This window comes from Thalassophryne amazonica, chromosome 16 (assembly GCF_902500255.1).
Source record: "Thalassophryne amazonica chromosome 16, fThaAma1.1, whole genome shotgun sequence".
Lineage (NCBI taxonomy): Eukaryota > Metazoa > Chordata > Actinopteri > Batrachoidiformes > Batrachoididae > Thalassophryne > Thalassophryne amazonica.
The window spans coordinates 27,827,515-27,849,923 of NC_047118.1; the positions used below are offsets into that span (position 1 = coordinate 27,827,515).

At 42.0% G+C, this 22,409-nt stretch overlaps 1 protein-coding gene across 1 annotated transcript; it reads right to left on the reverse strand.

The window, feature by feature from the left end:
- Window positions 1-270: 270 nt before the first annotated feature.
- Window positions 271-7,381, reverse strand: cbx2 (chromobox homolog 2 (Drosophila Pc class)). The gene is made up of 5 exons (XM_034191175.1): window positions 7,280-7,381; window positions 7,155-7,198; window positions 4,928-4,993; window positions 3,859-3,928; window positions 271-2,616 (listed from the first exon to the last, which is right to left on the reverse strand). Exons 1-5 carry the CDS (start codon window positions 7,349-7,351, stop codon window positions 1,303-1,305), a joined length of 1,566 nt encoding a protein of 521 aa, XP_034047066.1. The 5' UTR covers window positions 7,352-7,381; the 3' UTR covers window positions 271-1,302.
- Window positions 7,382-22,409: the final 15,028 nt, after the last annotated feature.

The window sequence follows — 22,409 nt, forward strand, 5'->3', positions numbered from 1 at the left end:
AACTCCTCTCATGGGAGCACAAAGCAGCACACCATGTTGTGGTTTCTTTTCCGTTACATCAGTTACAGACTCTCTCTTTCAGTGGGACGTTGTGCCTGCAGCTCCTGAAACTGAGCATGAGTCAAGTGAGACGTCTGCAGCTGCAACACCAAAAAAAAAAAAAAAAAAAAACCCGACCCTGGTATTTTGTGCACCAGCAGCAGCGGCCAGAGTGAAACGTGCTGCTTTGTGTTCAAAAGAGAAAAAAAAAAAAAAAAAACGATGCTGAGCAAGTGCATTGTTGGCTTTCATCAACACCCAACCCCTTCCACAAAGGAGTTCCTGTGAGAGTTCTCAAAGCCACAAAGCGATTCATCGAGAAGACTGAAAACCAGGTCCGAGATCATCCCGCCGCATCAAAACAACAGTACTTATTCTGTATCATTTCAGATTTGAGGAAAACAATGCTCGAGCCTCAGCCTGGCGCTGATCATCAGGCGCCACCATAGAATGAAACGTGTTTTTAAGGCGGTAACAAACGGTTGAATGCTGCGTGAAGTCGAGTCTGTTCCAGTGGCATTAAAGTCATGTGACCGTGTAAGAAGCAGTTCTTGTCACTAGAAATGTGTACCTACACAACGGGTCGCAGACCCGCCGAGCTTACCGAGTGTTGTGAAGGGCTAGAATCTGTGTACGTTAGCCACGAGGCCGCATGCACCCGCAAGGTGCCAGTGTGGATATAATAGAGGTAGCTTAATTATGACACATTAAAAGAAAGTAAACATGACTTTAGCTGAGTTACAACACTGATATTATCAACTAAATATGTGCTAACATTAAAAAAATAAAATGACCCTTCTTGCTCTAGTTGCACTTTTATACCATCTTCATTCGATGTTTTTTTTTTTAATCTGCTGCCTCTTTGGAGCGGTTAGTTTACAACAAAGCATATGCAGACATACACACGAGATCAAAGTCAAACATGGTTTCAAAGTTTGGAGCTATCGGCCTACGTCCTGTGGAGTTTGAGAACCGACTAAAACAACAAACACGGCTAATGACTCAAAGGATATGAGGACATATCCCTGCACCCTGAACCCTGCAGTCATGTCAGTCTCATTCTGAATCCCAAACCATTCTTCTGTGGTACCTCAGAGCTCAAAGAAAGTGTACAGAAAACAAAAGTCCACCGTGCTCCAGCTCAAAAGTCATTACCCTTCCTCAACCTGACATTTCTTCCATAGTTTATAAGATACAAGCAAATAAATAATGATTAAAAATGTAAAAAAGGACAGCATGTGGACATGTGGCTCCTGGGTCTCGTTAGTAGTTGCGGATGCTGAAGAAGCCCACGCTGGTTGGCGACTCCTTCACGGTGACGGTGACGAGATTCGATGTAACGTCTGTGACGAACACGTGTTCAATCAGACTCCGTGTGGGCTTCCAATCCTGGCTGTTGTGGGTGGAGTTGGACGGATCCTGACCATTGGCGGCGTAGGAGGGCTCCTGGTCAGACTCGGAGCTGCTCTCTTCTTCACCTGTGCTCATCTCAGTCATTTTGGCTTGCTTGCTGTCTTTGGACGTTGTTCGTTCTTGCTGAATCTGAACTGGATCTGGCAAAGATTTGTTCCCACCACCCTTGTCCAGTCTGGCTTGGGTCCTGCTGCTCTGCATGCCGGTCGACTCTCCGGGAAGAGTCTTCCTCGGCTGCGGGCTCTGAACGGGACTGTACTCTTGACTTTGGGCAGTGGTGGTTTTCCGAGCTGGGGTTGTTGCATGCCGCAGGCCCGATGTCGGTATTGTGCTGTTTCCACCAGCACCGCTGCTCTGTGCCGCTTTGTTCATGCTGTGAAGGTTCAGAGAATGAAGACCAGATGAGTCCTTTGAGGGTAACGAAGCTGCTGCTTTGGGATTAGGTGTCCGCTGCAGGGTTGACACAGCCAGCTGAGGTTTCTTGTGTCCACTGGGGGAGCTGAGTGTGTGCTGTGTGGTTCCTTGGATGGGGTGTCTGGAAGAATTTAAATTCAGCGCTGCCACCCCCTTTGATTTGAAAGCAGCTGCTTTCAAATCCAGACTTGTTCCACTGCTGGACACAGACACTTTACTCTCAGCGACATTCCTGGTCTGACTGGATTTACTCATGGAAAAAGGTGCAGCCTGAACTGATCGAGCAGATCCTGCAGAGCTCGGCGAGTGTTTACCCAACCCCGCCTGAGCCGGAGTGCTCCGGTTCAGAATGCTCACTGTGTCCCGGGGTGAGCCCCGGTGGAACCCCATGAATGTGAAGCTCGCTGGGTGAACAGGCTTTTTGATGGGAACCTCCAGGTCTGAATCTTTGCCTGTCTTTAGGATTTTGCGGTGACCCTTGTCGTGTTGGAATTCCTTCACTTCCGGGGGCAAAGGCTTCCGGCTGCGTTTCTTTGGCACCTCTTGTTTGGCCACAACAATCTGAGCCTTTTTCTGAGGTACAGGGTGCAGTTCTCGTGTTCTGACTATCGGGCCGGGGTGATTCATGTGGCCGTCATCATCATCGTCTGATGAGGACGAAGAGGAGGAGCACGAGGATGAAGAATCAGAGGAAGATGATGATGAACCAGATGAAGAGCTGCTTGACTTCGGAGCTTCAGGCAAGTTTTCCTAATTTATAAAAAGCAAATCATTAAATCACGTCATTAAACCGAGAAAAAAAACAATCCCAAACAACAGGAAAAAACATATCTGGTAAAATGACGTATTCCCATTGGACAGAGATTCCTCCAACATCCACGGAGAACATTTGAGTTTGCAGTGTAGAATTCAGTGGTTCACTCATTCACCAATCTGATTACCATGGTAACACCCATATCAAATGACACGTTCAATGACGCTGTTCTGACAAAATAAAGAGAAAACCGGAAGTTCACCATGAATGCTGGTGAAACTTCAGGAGTGATCCACATCACCGTGTCCGCTACTTGCAGGCTGTGAAGTTGAAATGACACAGACGACTAGAGCTGGGTATCAATTAAAATTTCAAGAATCAATTTCAATTTCAATTCTTAAGATTCAGAATTGATTATTTTGATTCAATTTGATATTGATCTGGGTTAGTGTGATAAAACCATTTTTTGAGCTGTTACATGATTGTCTAGTTATGCAACATATTAATACTACTTCACAAAATTTGACCCTCAAAATGCAGGCAATAGTGTTTCAGACAGTTAGAAATTAAAAAAAATTTCTGGGGGATAACGTCCCCGGTCTCCCCTACAAAACGCGCACCTGCAGCACTCATTGCAGCAGGAGAACGCGGCTCCCACAGTCCACACTAGAGAGTCTTCATGCGCTGTTCCACAGAAATGGCACGTTATGAACAAAACCACTGTGTGAATTAAAGAGCAGATGATTTTCTTTTCTTGCCCACAATAACAGTCCCGGTAGTGATGATTAACATCTTTAAATGGCTAATACGCACCCTTGGAAACAACGCAACGTTCCAACAACTGCAGCTTAATTTTTTAATCATGGTGTCTAATCAGCATCTTGGTATGGCACACCTGTGAGGTGGGATGGATTATCTCAGCAAAGGAGAAGTGCTCACTATCACAGATTTAGACTGGTTTGTGAACAATATTTGAGGGAAATGGTGATATTGTGTATGTGGAAAAAGTTTTAGATCTTTGAGTTCATCTCATACAAAATGGGAGCAAAACCAAAAGTGTTGCGTTTATATTTTTGTTGAGTGTACATATATATATATATATATATATATATATATTATTGGATGTATGAATGGATCTGGGAATTAAAATGAGAATTGATTTAAATTTGGTGAATCGATCTTCTCAACCAACAAAATACCGCCGCACAGACCTCCAGTGTAAGTTCATTTTTACTTACGATAATTTTCCGCGGCCTCCCTCTTGGCCTTTTCCCTCTCTTGAGCATCAGCAGCTCCTTTTCTTGCTCTCTGCAAGACACATTTCAACAAACGTTCAAAGTTCAACACTTACTGCTTCAAATTCTAGATGTATTTCTGCAGGCACAGGTTTTGGTGAAACCTGATTACAGTTATTCAGTGTCAGAAATTATTTTAACATGATGTCAGACAGACAGCAAAATAGTAAGAGCAATCTGAGATTTCTGATGTCTGCCAATCAGGATCACCTCCAAAATTTAATGGAGTCTTCCAGGGTCTAATATCTATCTATCTAGAGCACGACTCTATGTAAAGAATGATGTCGTTTCACACCTGAACCATTAAATCCGCCACAAATCACTGCTTTAAGGCACTCACTTTGGGCATGTCTGAAAATAAACCTAATACTCACAAATTAATAAAAATAAAACTTCTTTGTGTTTACAGTAGACCACAAACCAGCTTTGGGGACGCATAGCGCCACCTACTGTATCTGAGTGTGTGTAATAAATTATTCAAAGTCAATATAACACAAAACATCACCTTAGTATTTCTTCTGTTTTTCTTGTTTAATGATGACAAATTATACTGTATTTGTTGTCTTTCTGATGCCCGATTGTTTTTTTCTCTGTTTGAGGTGCAGCTCCATCCAGAGATGGGTGTGGTGTCTGTTTCTGAAACCCTCCTGTCCTGTGCACCGGCAACATTTCCGATATATTCATTTTGTAAATTGTTTTGTCTATTGTGTCTGTATCATGGCCCAAGCAGAGGGTCACCCCTTTGAGTCTGGTCTGCTTGAGGTTTCTTCCTCAAATCATCAGACCTTGTTTTTTCTTCCCACTGTCACATGTGTTCTTGCTCTGGGGTTGGTAAAGTTAGACCTAAACACACTCACATTTGTTTCATCATAATGTCTAGAGTTCAGGTTTCAAAATCCTTCCTGGTACAAAGGAAGGCGGTGGGAAAAAAGTCAGTTCCAGTGTGACTGATTGATAAAGTGATTGACTGAGGACTTTGTATCTACACTACAGTTGGAATAAAGATTCCTACTTCTTGTTGAAAGCTGCCAACAGTCGCGGGTCGAGGATGTTTTCTTGAGGTTCCCAGCTGTTGTGTCTGAAAAACAAAAAACAAAGAAAGAAAAGGAGCTGAGTGGACGTTGTCTCCGTATTGATGGAAGTGAAATCAGCCTGAAGGCGTCAGCAGCAGCCTCACAGATCCGTCGCTCTTTGTCTTCACTCGTCTCATTACAGTTTCTGGTAACAACAGTTTTATTTCATTTCCTGTTGTTTTTAACAATTTTAAAGGCAGCGGTTACATGGGCTAGATGTGACACTTTATCCAACTCTTTCTGCTGATCTGAGCCTGAAAGACGAATTTAAATGAACCAGATGATGAACAAATTAAGTTTACTGCTCAAACAGTCAAGATGCTCGAACACTGGACGTTTTTAATTGACTGATTTGGTATTTAAAACATAAAACCAATCAAAGACAATAAAACAAAAGAAAAAAACCACAAACACCAGCACATGAAATAAAATGAACACAAATCACTGATTTAAAAATTAAATAAATATTAAAACTATGAAAATATCAACAGTGAAAGACAAACAGAAGAAGACGCTTATTTTAGAAGAAATGTTACAGCTCAAATTCAAAGAGGTCAGTAAAAAAAAAATAAATAAATAAAATGGCATTTAGGGTTAGTGCCATTTCCTCAGAGCCAGAAGGTCACAGGTTCTGTTCCAACTCAGTGCCACAGACCAAACGGTCCCCCCCTAAAAATCGGTCTGCCTGCCTCCACTGCACGTGTCATTTCAGACCACAGCAGCTTTGAGTCTGACTCTCTGAGTCAGACTTTCTCCACGCAAACTGATCAAAGGGATTCACAGTGTGATTATTAACCATCAGATGACAAAGCAAAACCTCTTAAATCATTCTAAAGTCAGTCTGAAGCAGAAACGAGGTGATAATCGGTGAACCGCGGCTAATGATGTGTGCGCTGTGAAGGCAGGGCGGAGCGATTTTTAGGGGGTACCATCGTTTGGTCGGTGACACCGGTCCTTTCTGTGCGGACTCAAAACACCCAGAAAACTTCTGTGCATCATGAGACTTTTGTCTGTCCCACCATCAGCTGCGTGTCAGAGTGGAACAAAGAAGGAAGCTGATCTGGGCTCAGCTCCCACGTGCCGCTGAGCAAACTGCAGCTTTTTAAGAAAACGTTTTAAGAAAATTCTGTTCTAGTCTCCTCCACTGCAAAGCTGCTGATGGAACAGGTGAAAAGTTGCACCATCCACGTCGACCTGCATGCAGCAATAAAAAAAAAAAAAACTCCCAAATCCCAAAGCAGGTCACGACCTGACCCGTTCTGGCAACTGAAGCAAACAAACAAAAGTTTGGATTCAATTTCAGAATGTTGAATTTCTACATTTTTTTTTGCTGAGATGTAAATTTGTTTTTCATATTTATACAGTTTTGTCCATCCAGGAGTCTGCTTTCTGTCCCTCTGCAGAGACGGAGCCGTTTGTGCATCACTAAAGAGCACAGGTTCAGCAATCATCAGTCCAAACCCAAAGGACAGAGACATCTTTCTGACACAAACTGAACACAGTTCAAACATTAAAAAAAGGCTAAACTCGATGTTTAGTTTACTTTTGTCACTAAGAACTTTTGAGGCTCATAAAAAGATGCTTTTAGAACCTTTTGACATTTCAGCTCCAGTTGAACTGATTCGAACAGACTGACAACCTGTGGGATTCAAACTCACGGGCGTCGACGTGCTCGTGTTCTGACCCGTCCAGCCACCTGCTGCGGCGAAATAATCATCCCCCACCATCCCCACACAAAGGACCACGACCAGAGCGCTGCATCACAGCCTACCATGTCAACTGAACAAAGTCTGGAGAAATAAAACGCAACAAGCACAAAGGACAGCGTTTGAACACCAAATACTTCAAAATAAAACTGAGTTCACATTCGCACAGAAAACTTGATGAAAGTGTCGATTTAAAGTGTTTAAAAGCTGCAGATCTGTGAGCAGAGGCTCGTAAAACCAAACAGACTGAAACAAAATTAACTTTATTTTGAAATTCTTCAGCCAGTTTCCTAAATTTGAGGCGATTACGAACAAAAGAAGTGAAATCTAAGAGCTGAATGTGGAACAAAGTGTTCCCGGACCGCGTGCGGGTCTGTGAGGTCCTGAGGAGGTTTTAGTGAGGACATGAGGAGGTTTGTGGGGAGTTTTGTGGTTCATTGTTTGCGTTCTGAGCACTCACTTGGCTGACCATCCTCTCCACTTCACCAGAAACTCCAACTTCCCCTGAAAGAAAAGCAGGCAAACGTGTTCAAACGACGGCAAAGCACGGCCCGGAGCCACAGCAGTCCGTTTCACACTGCTGACCTTTCTGGAGCGTTTGTTCAGGATGCACTCGGCGTCAAAAACCTGCTCACCGACGGCGCTCAGCTCCTCCATGACGGCGGTCCGCGGAATGAGGAGGCGCGTCAAGCCGGAGAGGACAACCCGCGACACTGCCCCGGGCCCCGGTCAGCCCTTCAAAATAAGAGCAGGACAGCGGCCACCGCAGCAAAACAACAAACGCCACATATACAATAAAACACTAGGGACAAACTACCAGCACGACTGCAATAAAACACCAGGGACAAACTACCAGCATGACTGCAATAAAAAACAGAGACAAATGACCAGAATTGCAGTTAAACACCAGAGACAAACTACCAGAACAACTACAATCAAACAACAGAGACAAACTACCAGCACAACTGAAGGAAGAATTTAAGGAGCAATAATTTTAGAAGATTTACCCTCTCATTCTGTGACCGCTGGGATCGGCTCCAGCTCCTCAGCGAACCTTCATGGGTGTAAAAAAGAATGAATAAAATAATTTCCTTTTATATGTGATACGTTTAAATTATTTATATGTTGATGAAGTTGCCAAATGTTAATTTGTGTAAAGACATTTGCAATAATCGATATTGTAACTGAAATTTCAAATTGAAATAAACTCCTGAGATGTTTTCTATGTTGTTTTCTCACATTATTTATTTCTTGTCAAGACAACAAACATGAGTACATTACAGAACGCAAGTACGTTACAGAATGCAAGTACGTTACAGAACCCGGGTACATTACAGAACGCGAGTACATTACAGAACCCGAGTACATTACAGAACGTGAGTACGTGACAGAACCCAAGTACGTTATAGAATGTGAGTACGTTACAGAATGTGAGTATGATATAAAATGTGAGTACATTACAGAACCTGAGTACGTTATAGAATGTGAGTACGTTACAGAACGTATGTTACAGAATGTGAGCATGATATAGAATGTGAGTACATTACAGAACCCAAGTATGTTATAGAATATGAGTACTTTAAAGAATGTGAGTATGATATAGAACGTGAGTACATTATAGAACCCAAGTACGTTATAGAATATGAGTACGTTACAGAATGTGAGTATGATATAAAACGTGAGTACATTACAGAACCCGAGTACGTTATAGAATGTGAGTACGTTACAGAACGTATGTTACAGAGTGTGAGTATGATATAGAACGTGAGTACATTACAGAACCCAAGTACGTTATAGAATATGAGTACTTTACAGAATGTGAGTATGTTACAGAACGTGAGTACTTTATAGAACGTGAATATGTTACAGAACGCATGCACGCTATAGAATGTGAGCATGTTACAGAACACAGATATGTTACAGAACGCAAGTACATTACAGAACATGAATACGTTACAGAACGCGAGTACGTTATAGAACATGAGTACGTTACAGAACACGAGTACGTTATAGGACGTGAGTACCTTACAGAACATGATTACATTATAGAATGCGAGTATGTTACAGAATGCGAGTACATTACAGAACGCATGTACGTTATACAGCTCGAGCACATTACATAATGCAAGTACGTTGTACAGCTCGAGTACATTACAGAAAACAAGTACATTACAGAACGCAAGTACGTTATACAGCTCGAGTATGTTACAGAACGCATGTTACAGAAAACAAGTACGTTACGGAATACGAGTACCTTACAGAACATGATTACATTATAGAATGCGAGTATGTTACAGAATGCGAGTACATTACATAACGCAAGTACATTATACAGCTCGAGTACGTTACAGAACGCAAGTATGTTACAGAATGCGAGTACGTCACAGAATGCGAGTACGTTACAGATTGCGAGTACGTTACAGAATGTGAGTACGTCACAGAATGTGAGTACGTCACAGAATGCGAGTACGTCACAGAATGCGAGTACGTTACAGATTGCGAGTACGTTACAGAATGTGAGTACGTCACAGAATGTGAGTACGTCACAGAATGCGAGTACGTCACAGAACGCGAGTACGTCACAGAATGAGAGTATGTTACAGAACACGAGGACGGTATAGAACACGAGTACGTTACAGAACGCAAATACGTTACAGAACACGAGTACGTTACAGAACACAAGTATATTACAGGATGTGAGTACCTTATAGGACATGAGTACATTATAGAACCCAAGTATGTTATAGAACGTGAGTACGTTACTGTTGGCATCCATACTGTTGTCTGAGTTCATCATTTGAATGTACAATTTTCAGAAGGAGGTTTTTGTTCTGAGTCTGTTGTCTTGAGTGTAACATGGGTTTGTGACTGTTCTGAATGACCCAAAACATGGAAGGGTTCACTGGGTTTGATCCACCATGCAGGTAGCTCAGCATCGAGGACCCCAACAACTAGAGCAGGCCAAAGATATGCCAGCGGTTCACCTGGCTGCTTTCTGCCTCAATAGTTGTCATCCAGGACCCAAGAAGGTTCTGTAGTGTGGTGGATCCAAAGGTTCTGTAGTGTGGTGGATCCAGCTCCTGTCCCCTGGAACCCATAACAGGTCGGCAGGTTCAACTTTTTTACCCACGAGTGTGAAGTCACTAATTTGACTTCTAGTACAAATCTTTATAGCATCTATCACTTATAAGTGGCTGATAGAAGGTTTTCTTTTCTATAAATTTGCAAAATTAAAATTTTCAATTTGTTGAAGTTGCTGATTATCCTCTTGTATAGTGCAGCAACCTGTATGCATTTATTTTGAAAGGCGTAACCGGAAGTTGAACGTTCTCCGTCTAACTTCATTGTGGTACGTGACTCCAGGCGGCAATGAGGAATTAACATGTTGAATAATGACCCTTACCGGTTGCCGTCACCAAACTGAAGTTGAAGCATATTTATTGTTAAAAAAAAAAAAAAAAAAAAAAAATATATATATATAATATATATATATATAAAACTGTTGGAGTTCATTAAAATATCTCCTTAAATAAAAGGTTGTAGACTTTAAGCTTTATAGTTATATTATATATACATCTATGATGTGATGTGTATAGAGGGTTTTCATGTGACGTATCGGTCACGTCATTTTGTGTCCCGCGGCCATTCTGGATTACGACGCGGTGGCCGCTGTGATACGCTACGTGCATTTGGCAAAGAATTGCAGAAGCTTTAACGTCGGTGTGAAGAAGCCTCACGGCACCGTGGCGCTGAGAGAGATCTGCCGCTACCAGAAATCCACTGCTCCCAGAATTTTATTTTATTTTATTCGGCAATAAAATTATATAAGAATACATAAAATACCGCCAAGGATAACACAAGAACGCTTCCAATATGGATGCTTATTTAGATTGTGGTCCTCGAGCACCAAGCTGCTGATTTGCAAGCTGCCCTTCCAGCGCCTGGTGAGAGAAATCGCTCAGGACTTCAAGATGACCTCCGTTTTCAGAGCTCCGCTGTGATGCTCTGCAGGAGGCCGGCGAGGCTGACCTGGTCGGCAACTTCCTAGTTCACAATATCGCTGTGTGACACTGTCGGCCAGTTCGTTATATCACCACTAAATTCACTATCTGGTATAAGATACAGATCCACTGAACCAACTGCTACAAATCTATCACGATAATTAGCTTTATCTCGAAGATTTAAAGCATCGTAATAACCGTACATACTCTCCATTTTTTTATCACGCGCCACCCTCCTTGTAATCCAGAATGGAGACGGCACCTGTCCTGCAGCAAATCGGTCACGTGATTGAAAACCCTCTATAGTGCTTTAGACAGTATCCACAGAATATTGTTTTTCATTGTTTTTCAAGTTTATTGGGTGATAATTTTTAATTTACAGTAAAACTCGCCTAAACCGTCATCATATAAACTGGATATTCACACTAACTGGACAAAAGCAAGTCCCAATGCTTTTGTATGGTTTTCCATGTAATAAGCACCGTATATAACAGATTTTGTACAGACACCTTTACGGTGTCAAATCTCGCTCGTAATCACGTTCTTGGTGGGAAGACAGAGATTTCGTTGTCCGTGTAAACAAGTGTTTGCGGGTGATGGAGTAGACAAACAACAAGCAACTTGTTTGCAACATTGCGTCGTTATGGAGGTGAGTTCAACCAAAATATGTATTTAGGTGTTTAACTAAGATAATCGTGAGTCTTTAATGTGACTTTTATAAAAATAAAAAATAAAAAGCGTGTTGTTGTTAGGGATGCGTGTCAGAAACCGGTTATTTTCGGGTATCGTTAAGAAATGATTCAATCCATTGACATCAATAATCTTTTTGCTTAACAATTCCCTTTTCGGTCCTTCAGAGTGGCCGTTGTTTTTGGGGATGTTTGCCAGGAAAATGATTATTTCTCTACATTGATTACAGAGCCTGCAGCGGGTCTGTATGATCGACCGTTTCTGCACCGCAGCTTTGCTATGAACATTGAATCATTGAAACAGTGCTTCAATTTGTTGTTGCTTTGTTGGTTCTTTGTTTTATTTTGCTTTATCTTAATTTTTCCCCGCTAAAACCCCAAACAGCATATGTCTGTGAGTAATATTTACCTTTATTTATGGTAAACCAACCTGTTATGGTTTTCTGAAACAGTTGATAGGTGTATTTTATAACTTAAAAACAGGACCGATGCTAATGCGTTAGCATGTCTAAGGCATTTTCAATGTTAAACTTAGCATTAAGCTGAGCCTTTAATCAAGCCTCCCTCCCCAGTGAGAAAAGGATTCTGGGATACTCTAAAACCCTGAATAACAGATTTTCACTCACATTGGACAAAACATCCCACGGCTCCGGCCCATTGTAAAGTATTTCCATTCAAACCCCTCGCAGATTAGTCTGGACGTGCCCAGTAACAGAGGTATGAAATAAAGTTCAGCATCAGCACCGTACTCACTGATTCGAGGAAAGAGGGGCAGTCAAGCAGGTTGGTGTGAATAAAACAACTGTGGGAGCAATTGTAAGAAAATGGAAGACATACAAGACCACTGATAATCTCCCTCGATCTGGGGCTCCACGAAAGTTATCATCCCATGGGGTCAAAATGATCATGAGAACGGTGAGCAAAAATCCCAGAACTACACGGAGGGACCTGATGAAGGACCTGCAGAGAGCTGGGACCAAAGAAACAAAGACTACACACTACACAGAGAGGGACGCAAATCCTGCAGTGCCAGGCGTGTCCCCCTCCTTAAGCCAGTACATGTGCAGGCCCATCTGAAGTTTGCCAGAGAGCATATGGATGATCCAGAAGAGGATTGGGAGAATATCATGTGGTCAGATGAAACCAAAATAGAACATTTTGGTAAAAACTCAACTCCTCATGTTTGGAGGAAGAAGAATGCTGAGTTGCATTCCAAGAATACCCATGCTTGTGAAGTATGGGAGTGGAAACATCATGCTTTGGGGCTGTTTTTCTGCAAAGGGGACAGGACGACTGATCTGTGTTAAGGGAAGAATGAACGGGGCCATGTATCATGAGATTTTAAGCCAAAACCTCCTTCCATCAGTGAGAGCACTGAAGATGCAATGTGGCTGGATCTTGCAGCATGACAATGATCCCAAACACACTGCTCGGGCAACGAAGGAGTGGCTCCATAAAAAGCATTTCAAGGTCTTAGAGTGGCCAAGCCAGTCTCCAGACCTCAACCCCATAGAAAATTTGTGGAGGGAGTTTAAAGTCCATGTTGCCCAGCGACAGCCCCAAAACATCACTGCTCTAGAGGAGATCTGCATGGAGGAATGGACCAAAATACCAGCTACAGTGTGTGCAAACCTGGTGAAGACTTACAGGAAATGTTTGACCTCTGTCATTGCCAACAAAGATTATGTTACAAAGTATTGAGTTGAACTTTTGTTATTGACCAAATACTTATTTTCCACCATAATTTACAAATAAATTCCTAAAAATCCTACTGTGATTTCCTGGATTTTTTTTTTTTCTCATTTTGTCTCATAGTTGAAGTGTACCTATGATGAAAATTACAGACCTCTCTCATTTTTCTAAGTAGGAGAACTTGCACAATCAGGGGCTGACTAAAGAGAACCACTTTAGATTAGAGCCATCTGCGGGACTGTGAACCCCCCACCCCCATGCTAAATGATGCAGACCTCAAAGGGCTGTGATTTGTCACCTTACTTTTTCACTCCTTAATCTCCTGTCATATTTTAACCCTCTGGGGCTGACGCCGTCATATACGATGGCTAAGACCAAGCTTTACTAAATTATAAATAACTTTTTAATGATATGAGATAGAAGCTTACTTTTTTGTTGAAAAGTTAACTCCGCAGACTTTCGAGCCAGCCATCAGCCATCTTTGTACTCCTCACAGAAGCTGTGTGATGACGTGTGCAATGTGAGTGTCCAATTGGAATTGGTTCACCATCACATGCTTTTCCAAAATCCAATCGTTGGGCAGATTTACCTCACGTGAAAAGCCAAAAATCGTTTTCAGGAGAGATATGTTACTAGTTGGCCCGTCTGAATACCCCCTGAGTACATACAATTAGTACATACTCAGTGCGCCATGCACCATTATGCACAGCGATCAGTGAAAGCAGGAGCAGATGGAGAGCCTCTGATGACAATCTCACATGCTCAAACAAAGAGTGTGTAACCATCAGGATTGCTCCACTAGTTTGCATGTGAATGTTACTGGATAACTCTGTTGCTTTCTCTGCGTAAAGCACTGTTTACCATATCAATGGACAACAAAACACATAGACCATTTTGTATATATTGTTCAAAATCTGCATTTGTGTTTATTGTTTGAACCTTTTTGTTGTACAGTCTTTCACACAAGACCTCAAATTACCTTTATAATGCGTCAAAACAGTTGTTTATTATAGTTTGCTGTGTGTTTTGAATAAATGTGTGTGGAAAATGATTTTTCACTTTATTTTTTCCTTGTCTATTTTCAGTGGTGGGCACACTTCTGATAATCCGATAACAGATAATTATCGAAGATAATGTTTTCATTATCGGATTATCTTTTTAGATAACTTTATCAATCAATCAATCAATTTTTTTTATATAGCGCCAAATCACAACAAACAGTTGCCCCAAGGCGCTTTATATTGTAAGGCAAGGCCATACAATAATTATGTAAAACCCCAACGGTCAAAATGACCCCCTGTGAGCAAGCACTTGGCTACAGTGGGAAGGAAAAACTCCCTTTTAACAGGAAGAAACCTCCAGCAGAACCAGGCTCAGGGAGGGGCAGTCTTCTGCTGGGACTGGTTGGGGCTGAGGGAGAGAACCAGGAAAAAGACATGCTGTGGAGGGGAGCAGAGATCGATCACTAATGATTAAATGCAGAGTGGTGCATACAGAGCAAAAAGAGAAAGAAACAGTGCATCATGGGAACCCCCAGGCAGTCTACGTCTATAGCAGCATAACTAAGGGATGGTTCAGGGTCACCTGATCCAGCCCTAACTATAAGCTTTAGCAAAAAGGAAAGTTTTAAGCCTAATCTTAAAAGTAGAGAGGGTGTCTGTCTCCCTGATCTGAATTGGGAGCTGGTTCCACAGGAGAGGAGCCTGAAAGCTGAAGGCTCTGCCTCCCATTCTACTCTTACAAACCCTAGGAACTACAAGTAAGCCTGCAGTCTGAGAGCGAAGCGCTCTATTGGGGTGATATGGTACTACGAGGTCCCTAAGATAAGATGGGACCTGATTATTCAAAACCTTATAAGTAAGAAGAAGAATTTTAAATTCTATTCTAGAATTAACAGGAAGCCAATGAAGAGAGGCCAATATGGGTGAGATATGCTCTCTCCTTCTAGTCCCCGTCAGTACTCTAGCTGCAGCATTTTGAATTAACTGAAGGCTTTTTAGGGAACTTTTAGGACAACCTGATAATAATGAATTACAATAGTCCAGCCTAGAGGAAATAAATGCATGAATTAGTTTTTCAGCATCACTCTGAGACAAGACCTTTCTGATTTTAGAGATATTGCGTAAATGCAAAAAAGCAGTCCTACATATTTGTTTAATATGCGCTTTGAATGACATATCCTGATCAAAAATGACTCCAAGATTTCTCACAGTATTACTAGAGGTCAGGGTAATGCCATCCAGAGTAAGGATCTGGTTAGACACCATGTTTCTAAGATTTGTGGGGCCAAGTACAATAACTTCAGTTTTATCTGAGTTTAAAAGCAGGAAATTAGAGGTCATCCATGTCTTTATGTCTGTAAGACAATCCTGCAGTTTAGCTAATTGGTGTGTGTCCTCTAGCTTCATGGATAGATAAAACTGGGTATCATCTGCGTAACAATGAAAATTTAAGCAATACCGTCTAATAATACTGCCTAAGGGAAGCATGTATAAAGTGAATAAAATTGGTCCTAGCACAGAACCTTGAGGAACTCCATAATTAACTTTAGTCTGTGAAGAAGATTCCCCATTTACATGAACAAATTGTAATCTATTAGACAAATATGATTCAAACCACCGCAGCGCAGTGCCTTTAATAACTATGGCATTTAAAAACTTTAAAAACCATTATCGGATCAATTATCTTCCGATTAATTTTTGTCCGATAACTTTTAATCCGATAAACAAAGCTGAACAGCGACAAGCATTTTTAAAATTTAAAATCAGTTCACCCACCTGTTAAAAGTTTTGTAACAGACGCACAGTTATAACCTCTGCAAACAGAAGAGAACTGCTTGTATGAAAAGCGTCTCAGTCCTCTACAGACAAAGGAAAAACAGCCAAAAAAACAAAAAAACATTTCCTTTAACACCATACCGATACGCTGGCAATATCACCTAAGTCATCCAGAGGCATACATTTTTAACTTATGGTTCAAATTTTAACCAAACTAATTTTGGACAAGTTATTTAAAATTACTGTCATGTCTGAAGTTTTAGAAAGTGAAAATATCAGATATATGTTTTAGTTTTAAAGTAATGTGCTAATTTTTAAGGTTTTGTGAGCACATGCTCTGCCCCGCAGTGCATTATCAATCAATCAATCAATCAATCAATTTTTTTATATAGCGCCAAATCACAACAAACAGTTGCCCCAAGGCGCTTTATATTGTAAGGCAAGGCCATACAATAATTATGTAAAACCCCAACGGTCAAAATGACCCCCTGTGAGCAAGCACTTGGCTACAGTGGGAAGGAAAAACTCCCTTTTAACAGGAAGAAACCTCCAGCAGAACCAGGCTCAGGGAGGGGCAGTCTTCTGCTGGGACTGGTTGGGGCTGAGGGAGAGAACCAGGAAAAAGACATGCTGTGGAGGGGAGCAGAGATCGATCACTAATGATTAAATGCAGAGTGGTGCATACAGAGCAAAAAGAGAAAGAAACAGTGCATCATGGGAACCCCCCCAGCAGTCTACGTCTATAGCAGCATAACTAAGGGATGGTTCAGGGTCACCTGATCCAGCCCTAACTATAAGCTTTAGCAAAAAAGAAAGTTTTAAGCCTAATCTTAAAAGTAGAGAGGGTGTCTGTCTCCCTGATCTGAATTGGGAGCTGGTTCCACAGGAGAGGAGCCTGAAAGCTGAAGGCTCTGCCTCCCATTCTACTCTTACAAACCCTAGGAACTACAAGTAAGCCTGCAGTCTGAGAGCGAAGCGCTCTATTGGGTGATATGGTACTACGAGGTCCCTAAGATAAGATGGGACCTGATTATTCAAAACCTTATAAGTAAGAAGAAGAATTTTAAATTCTATTCTAGAATTAACAGGAAGCCAATGAAGAGAGGCCAATATGGGTGAGATATGCTCTCTCCTTCTAGTCCCCGTCAGTACTCTAGCTGCAGCATTTTGAATTAACTGAAGGCTTTTTAGGGAACTTTTAGGACAACCTGATAATAATGAATTACAATAGTCCAGCCTAGAGGAAATAAATGCATGAATTAGTTTTTCAGCATCACTCTGAGACAAGACCTTTCTGATTTTAGAGATATTGCGTAAATGCAAAAAAGCAGTCCTACATATTTGTTTAATATGCACTTTGAATGACATATCCTGATCAAAAATGACTCCAAGATTTCTCACAGTATTACTAGAGGTCAGGGTAATGCCATCCACAGTAAGGATCTGGTTAGACACCATGTTTCTAAGATTTGTGGGGCCAAGTACAATAACTTCAGCTTTATCTGAGTTTAAAAGTAGGAAATTAGAGGTCATCCATGTCTTTATGTCTGTAAGACAATCCTGCAGTTTAGCTAATTGGTGTGTGTCCTCTGGCTTCATGGATAGATAAAGCTGGGTATCATCTGCGTAACAATGAAAATTTAAGCAATACCGTCTAATAATACTGCCTAAGGGAAGCATGTATAAAGTGAATAAAATTGGTCCTAGCACAGAACCTGTTGTGAAAGTGGCGTGACACGGACCCACAACAGGGGGCGTTAATGAACGGACAATGGATAAGCCAAAAAGTAACAATTTAATGTTGTGAATCGCACAACAACGTACAGACAATAACAATATGGTGGACTGTCAATCATACACCAGGTGACGTGTGGGCAGGCTCGACGATAGAAGACGCCTGGAGAGAGAAGAGCCGGATTCCCACACAGCTTCCAACACCAACGGAGCTGAAGAACACCGGAGCCGCCAAGCCCTGCGCCCCAGGTGGCCGCTGTCTTCAGCAGTCAGACCCGGTACTGCTGGCAGAGAACAGAGACAGTCCAGATGAGTGTGAGTTCACACACTCAGTGGTCCACGATCTGTACACAGTTAGGAGGGAGAACCTCCACCTCCAAATTACACACTTGTGCAGCTCCTGATTAACCACTTATCTGTTTGGAGTGTGAGGCGCAGTCGTCGCAGTCACACCAAACGCCAAAATCCCAGATAAGGGAACAACCACAGGACAACGGCTGCAAATGAGATTAGATTGTTACACAACGTGTCAGTCAGCAGAGAAATTACCTGAATGGTAGTTGATTTCTCGGCAAGGAGGTGGAGTTGCAGTCCGGTCTTTGTAGTGGTGGTGATGGGTGACAGCTTGTGTTGATTGATGACAGCTGTCACCTCCAGCAAAGCCGACGCCCTCTCGTGCTTGAAGCCCGCACTTCAAGCAGGGCGCCATCTTGTGGTGGTGGGCCAGCAGTACCTCCTCTTCAGCGGCCCACACAACAGAACCTTGTGGAACTCCATAATTAACTTTAGTCTGTGAAGAAGATTCCCCATTTACATGAACAAATTGTAATCTATTAGACAAATATGATTCAAACCACCGCAGCGCAGTGCCTTTAATACCTATGGCATGCTCTAATCTCTGTAATAAAATTTTATGGTCAACAGTATCAAAAGCAGCACTGAGGTCTAACAGAACAAGCACAGAGATGAGTCCACTGTCTGAGGCCATAAGAAGATCATTTGTAACCTTCACTAATGCTGTTTCTGTACTATGATGAATTCTAAAACCTGACTGAAACTCTTCAAATAGACCATTCCTCTGCAGATGATCAGTTAGCTGTTTTACAACTACCCTTTCAAGAATTTTTGAGAGAAAAGGAAGGTTGGAGATTGGCCTATAATTAGCTAAGATAGCTGGGTCAAGTGATGGCTTTTTAAGTAATGGTTTAATTACTGCCACCTTAAAAGCCTGTGGTACATAGCCAACTAACAAAGATAGATTGATCATATTTAAGATCGAAGCATTAAATAATGGTAGGGCTTCCTTGAGCAGCCTGGTAGGAATGGGGTCTAATAAACATGTTGATGGTTTGGATGAAGTAACTAATGAAAATAACTCAGACAGAACAATCGGAGAGAAAGAGTCTAACCAAATACCAGCATCACTGAAAGCAGCCAAAGATAACGATACGTCTTTGGGATGGTTATGAGTAATTTTTTCTCTAATAGTTAAAATTTTGTTAGCAAAGAAAGTCATGAAGTCATTACTAGTTAAAGTTAATGGAATACTCAGCTCAATAGAGCTCTGACTCTTTGTCAGCCTGGCTACAGTGCTGAAAAGAAACCTGGGGTTGTTCTTATTTTCTTCAATTAGTGATGAGTAGAAAGATGTCCTAGCTTTACGGAGGGCTTTTTTTATAGAGCAACAGACTCTTTTTCCAGGCTAAGTGAAGATCTTCTAAATTAGTGAGACGCCATTTCCTCTCCAACTTACGGGTTATCTGCTTTAAGCTACGAGTTTGTGAGTTATACAACGGAGTCAGGCACTTCTGATTTAAAGCTCTCTTTTTTAGAGGAGCTACAGCATCCAAAGTTGTCTTCAATGAGGATGTAAAACTATTGACGAGATACTCTATCTCACTTACAGAGTTTAGGTAGCTACTCTGCACTGTGTTGGTATATGGCATTAGAGAACATAAAGAAGGAATCATATCCTTAAACCTAGTTACAGCGCTTTCTGAAAGACTTCTAGTGTAATGAAACTTATTCCCCACTGCTGGGTAGTCCATCAGAGTAAATGTAAATGTTATTAAGAAATGATCAGACAGAAGGGAGTTTTCAGGGAATACTGTTAAGTCTTCTATTTCCATGCCATAAGTCAGAACAAGATCTAAGATATGATTAAAGTGGTGGGTGGACTCATTTACTTTTGAGCAAAGCCAATAGAGTCTAATAATAGATTAAATGCAGTGTTGAGGCTGTCATTCTCAGCATCTGTGTGGATGTTAAAATCGCCCACTATAATTATCTTATCTGAGCTAAGCACTAAGTCAGACAAAAGGTCTGAAAATTCACAGAGAAACTCACAGTAACGACCAGGTGGACGATAGATAATAACAAATAAAACTGGTTTTTGGGACTTCCAATTTGGATGGACAAGACTAAGAGTCAAGCTTTCAAATGAATTAAAGCTCTGTCTGGGTTTTTGATTAATTAATAAGCTGGAATGGAAGATTGCTGCTAATCCTCCGCCCCGGCCCGTGCTACAAGCATTCTGACAGTTAGTGTGACTCGGGGGTGTTGACTCATTTAAACTAACATATTCATCCTGCTGTAACCAGGTTTCTGTAAGGCAGAATAAATCAATATGTTGATCAATTATTATATCATTTACCAACAGGGACTTAGAAGAGAGAGACCTAATGTTTAATAGACCACATTTAACTGTTTTAGTCTGTGGTGCAGTTGAAGGTGCTATATTATTTTTTCTTTTTGAATTTTTATGCTTAAATAGATTTTTGCTGGTTATTGGTAGTCTGGGAGCAGGCACCGTCTCTACGGGGATGGGGGTAATGAGGGGATGGCAGGGGGAGAGAAGCTGCAGAGAGGTGTGTAAGACTACAACTCTGCTTCCTGGTCCCAACCCTGGATAGTCACGGTTTGGAGGATTTAAGAAAATTGGCCAGATTTCTAGAAATGAGAGCTGCTCCATCCAAAGTGGGATGGATGCCGTCTCTCCTAACAAGACCAGGTTTTCCCCAGAAGCTTTGCCAATTATCTATGAAGCCCACCTCATTTTTTGGACACCACTCAGACAGCCAGCAATTCAAGGAGAACATGCGGCTAAACATGTCACTCCCCGGTCTGATTGGGGAGGGGCCCAGAGAAAACTACAGAGTCCGACATTGTTTTTGCAAAGTTACACACCGATTTAATGTTAATTTAGTGACCTCCGATTGGCGTAACCGGGTGTCATTACTGCCGACGTGAATTACAATCTTACCAAATTTACGCTTAGCCTTAGCCAGCAGTTTCAAATTTCCTTCAATGTCGCCTGCTCTGGCCCCCGGAAGACAATTGACTATGGTTGCTGGTGTCGCTAACTTCACATTTCGCAAAACAGAGTCGCCAATAACCAGAGTTTGATCCTCGGCGGGTGTGTCGTCGAGTGGGGAAAAAACGGTTAGAGATGTGAACGGGTTGGCGGTGTACACGGGGCTTCTGTTTAGGGCTACGCTTCCTCCTCACAGTCACCCAGTCAGCCTGCTTTCCCGGCTGCTCGGGATCTGCCAGGGGGTAACTAACGGCGGCTAAGCTACCTTGGTCCGCACCGACTACAGGGGCCTGGCTAGCTGTAGAATTTTCCACGGTGCGGAGCCGAGTCTCCAATTCGCCCAGCCTGGCCTCCAAAGCTACGAATAAGCTACACTTATTACAAGTACCGTTACTGCTAAAGGAGGCCGAGGAATAACTAAACATTTCACACCCAGAGCAGAAAAGTGCGGGAGAGACAGGAGAAGCCGCCATGCTAAATCGGCTAAGAGCTAGTAGCTACGCTAAGCTAGCGGATTCCTAAAAACACGCAAAGTGAATAATGTGTAAATAATTTAGAGGTGATTCAGCAGAAGGAGTGCTTTAGTTAAGGCACGTAAAGATTACACTGGGGAACAAATCGTAATCTAGATAACTAGATCAATCTAACTGCGCAGATTAAACAGCTAACAGATACAGAAAAACACCGCTGTGCTCCGGAACAGGAAGTGATACAATACCGCAGTGAGAGCCAACTACCAGTAGAAGCAAGCAAGAGGGGATGCCAATATGATGGGTACGATGATGTAATCTCAGTACGTCACAGTAGAGAAGCTTGAATCTTCGACTGGACTGGGTTGCTTGACGCAAGCTTCCTCAGCTGAAATTCTTGCTCTGGAAGTTTGACTTCTGTCTGACTCTTGTAGAGACGAATGAACAGAAGCCAACAAAAGCTGGAGTTTTAAACCTAACCAGACCCCTCCTACTGAGAGGCAGACTGCTATAGGCTAGTGACTAAACAATAGCTCTAAATAGCAACTATTGTGCTCTAGTTAGCACTCTCCTAATGACAGGGCAGCTGTCCCTCCTAATGATGGGATGGATGCCTTTCTTGATGGCTCCCAAGGGACACCTGGACAACTGAGAGCCTACACAGAAACATTACGTCACGACAGGACAAATTTCAGACACTCTGTTCAGGCTCCACGGACAACAGCATTAAACACTAGTGCCTAAAACTCTCTTGATGTTGGTTTTATATTTGCGTTTGTTAAATTCCACGCATTTTAAATGTAGCAGACAGGGATTATCTGGAATTTTGTTTTTAAGGTCTCTACTGCCATCTACTGGCCAGTAGTGTTCATGGCCGTATTCGCCCTAAGTACTAAGCGTCTGGGAACCAGTAGATGGCAGTGTTCTATTTATTTTGACCCCGGTTATATCAGATGATTGTCAAATCAACTTTTTGGCTTTTTTTTTTTTTTTTTTTTTTTTTACAAATGAAGTTTAAAAACAAAACAAAACAACAGCA

Coding starts and splice junctions, on each gene's coding strand:
- cbx2 (XM_034191175.1), bottom strand. CDS start 7,351: ATGGAGGAGCTGAGCGCCGTCGGTGAGCAGGTTTTTGACGCCGAGTGC. Junction 4,994..7,154: donor TGGAGAGGATGGTCAGCCAA/GTGAGTGCTCAG, acceptor TTTGTTTTTCAG/ACACAACAGCTGGGAACCTC. Junction 2,617..3,858: donor GGAGGCCGCGGAAAATTATC/GTAAGTAAAAAT, acceptor TTTATAAATTAG/GAAAACTTGCCTGAAGCTCC.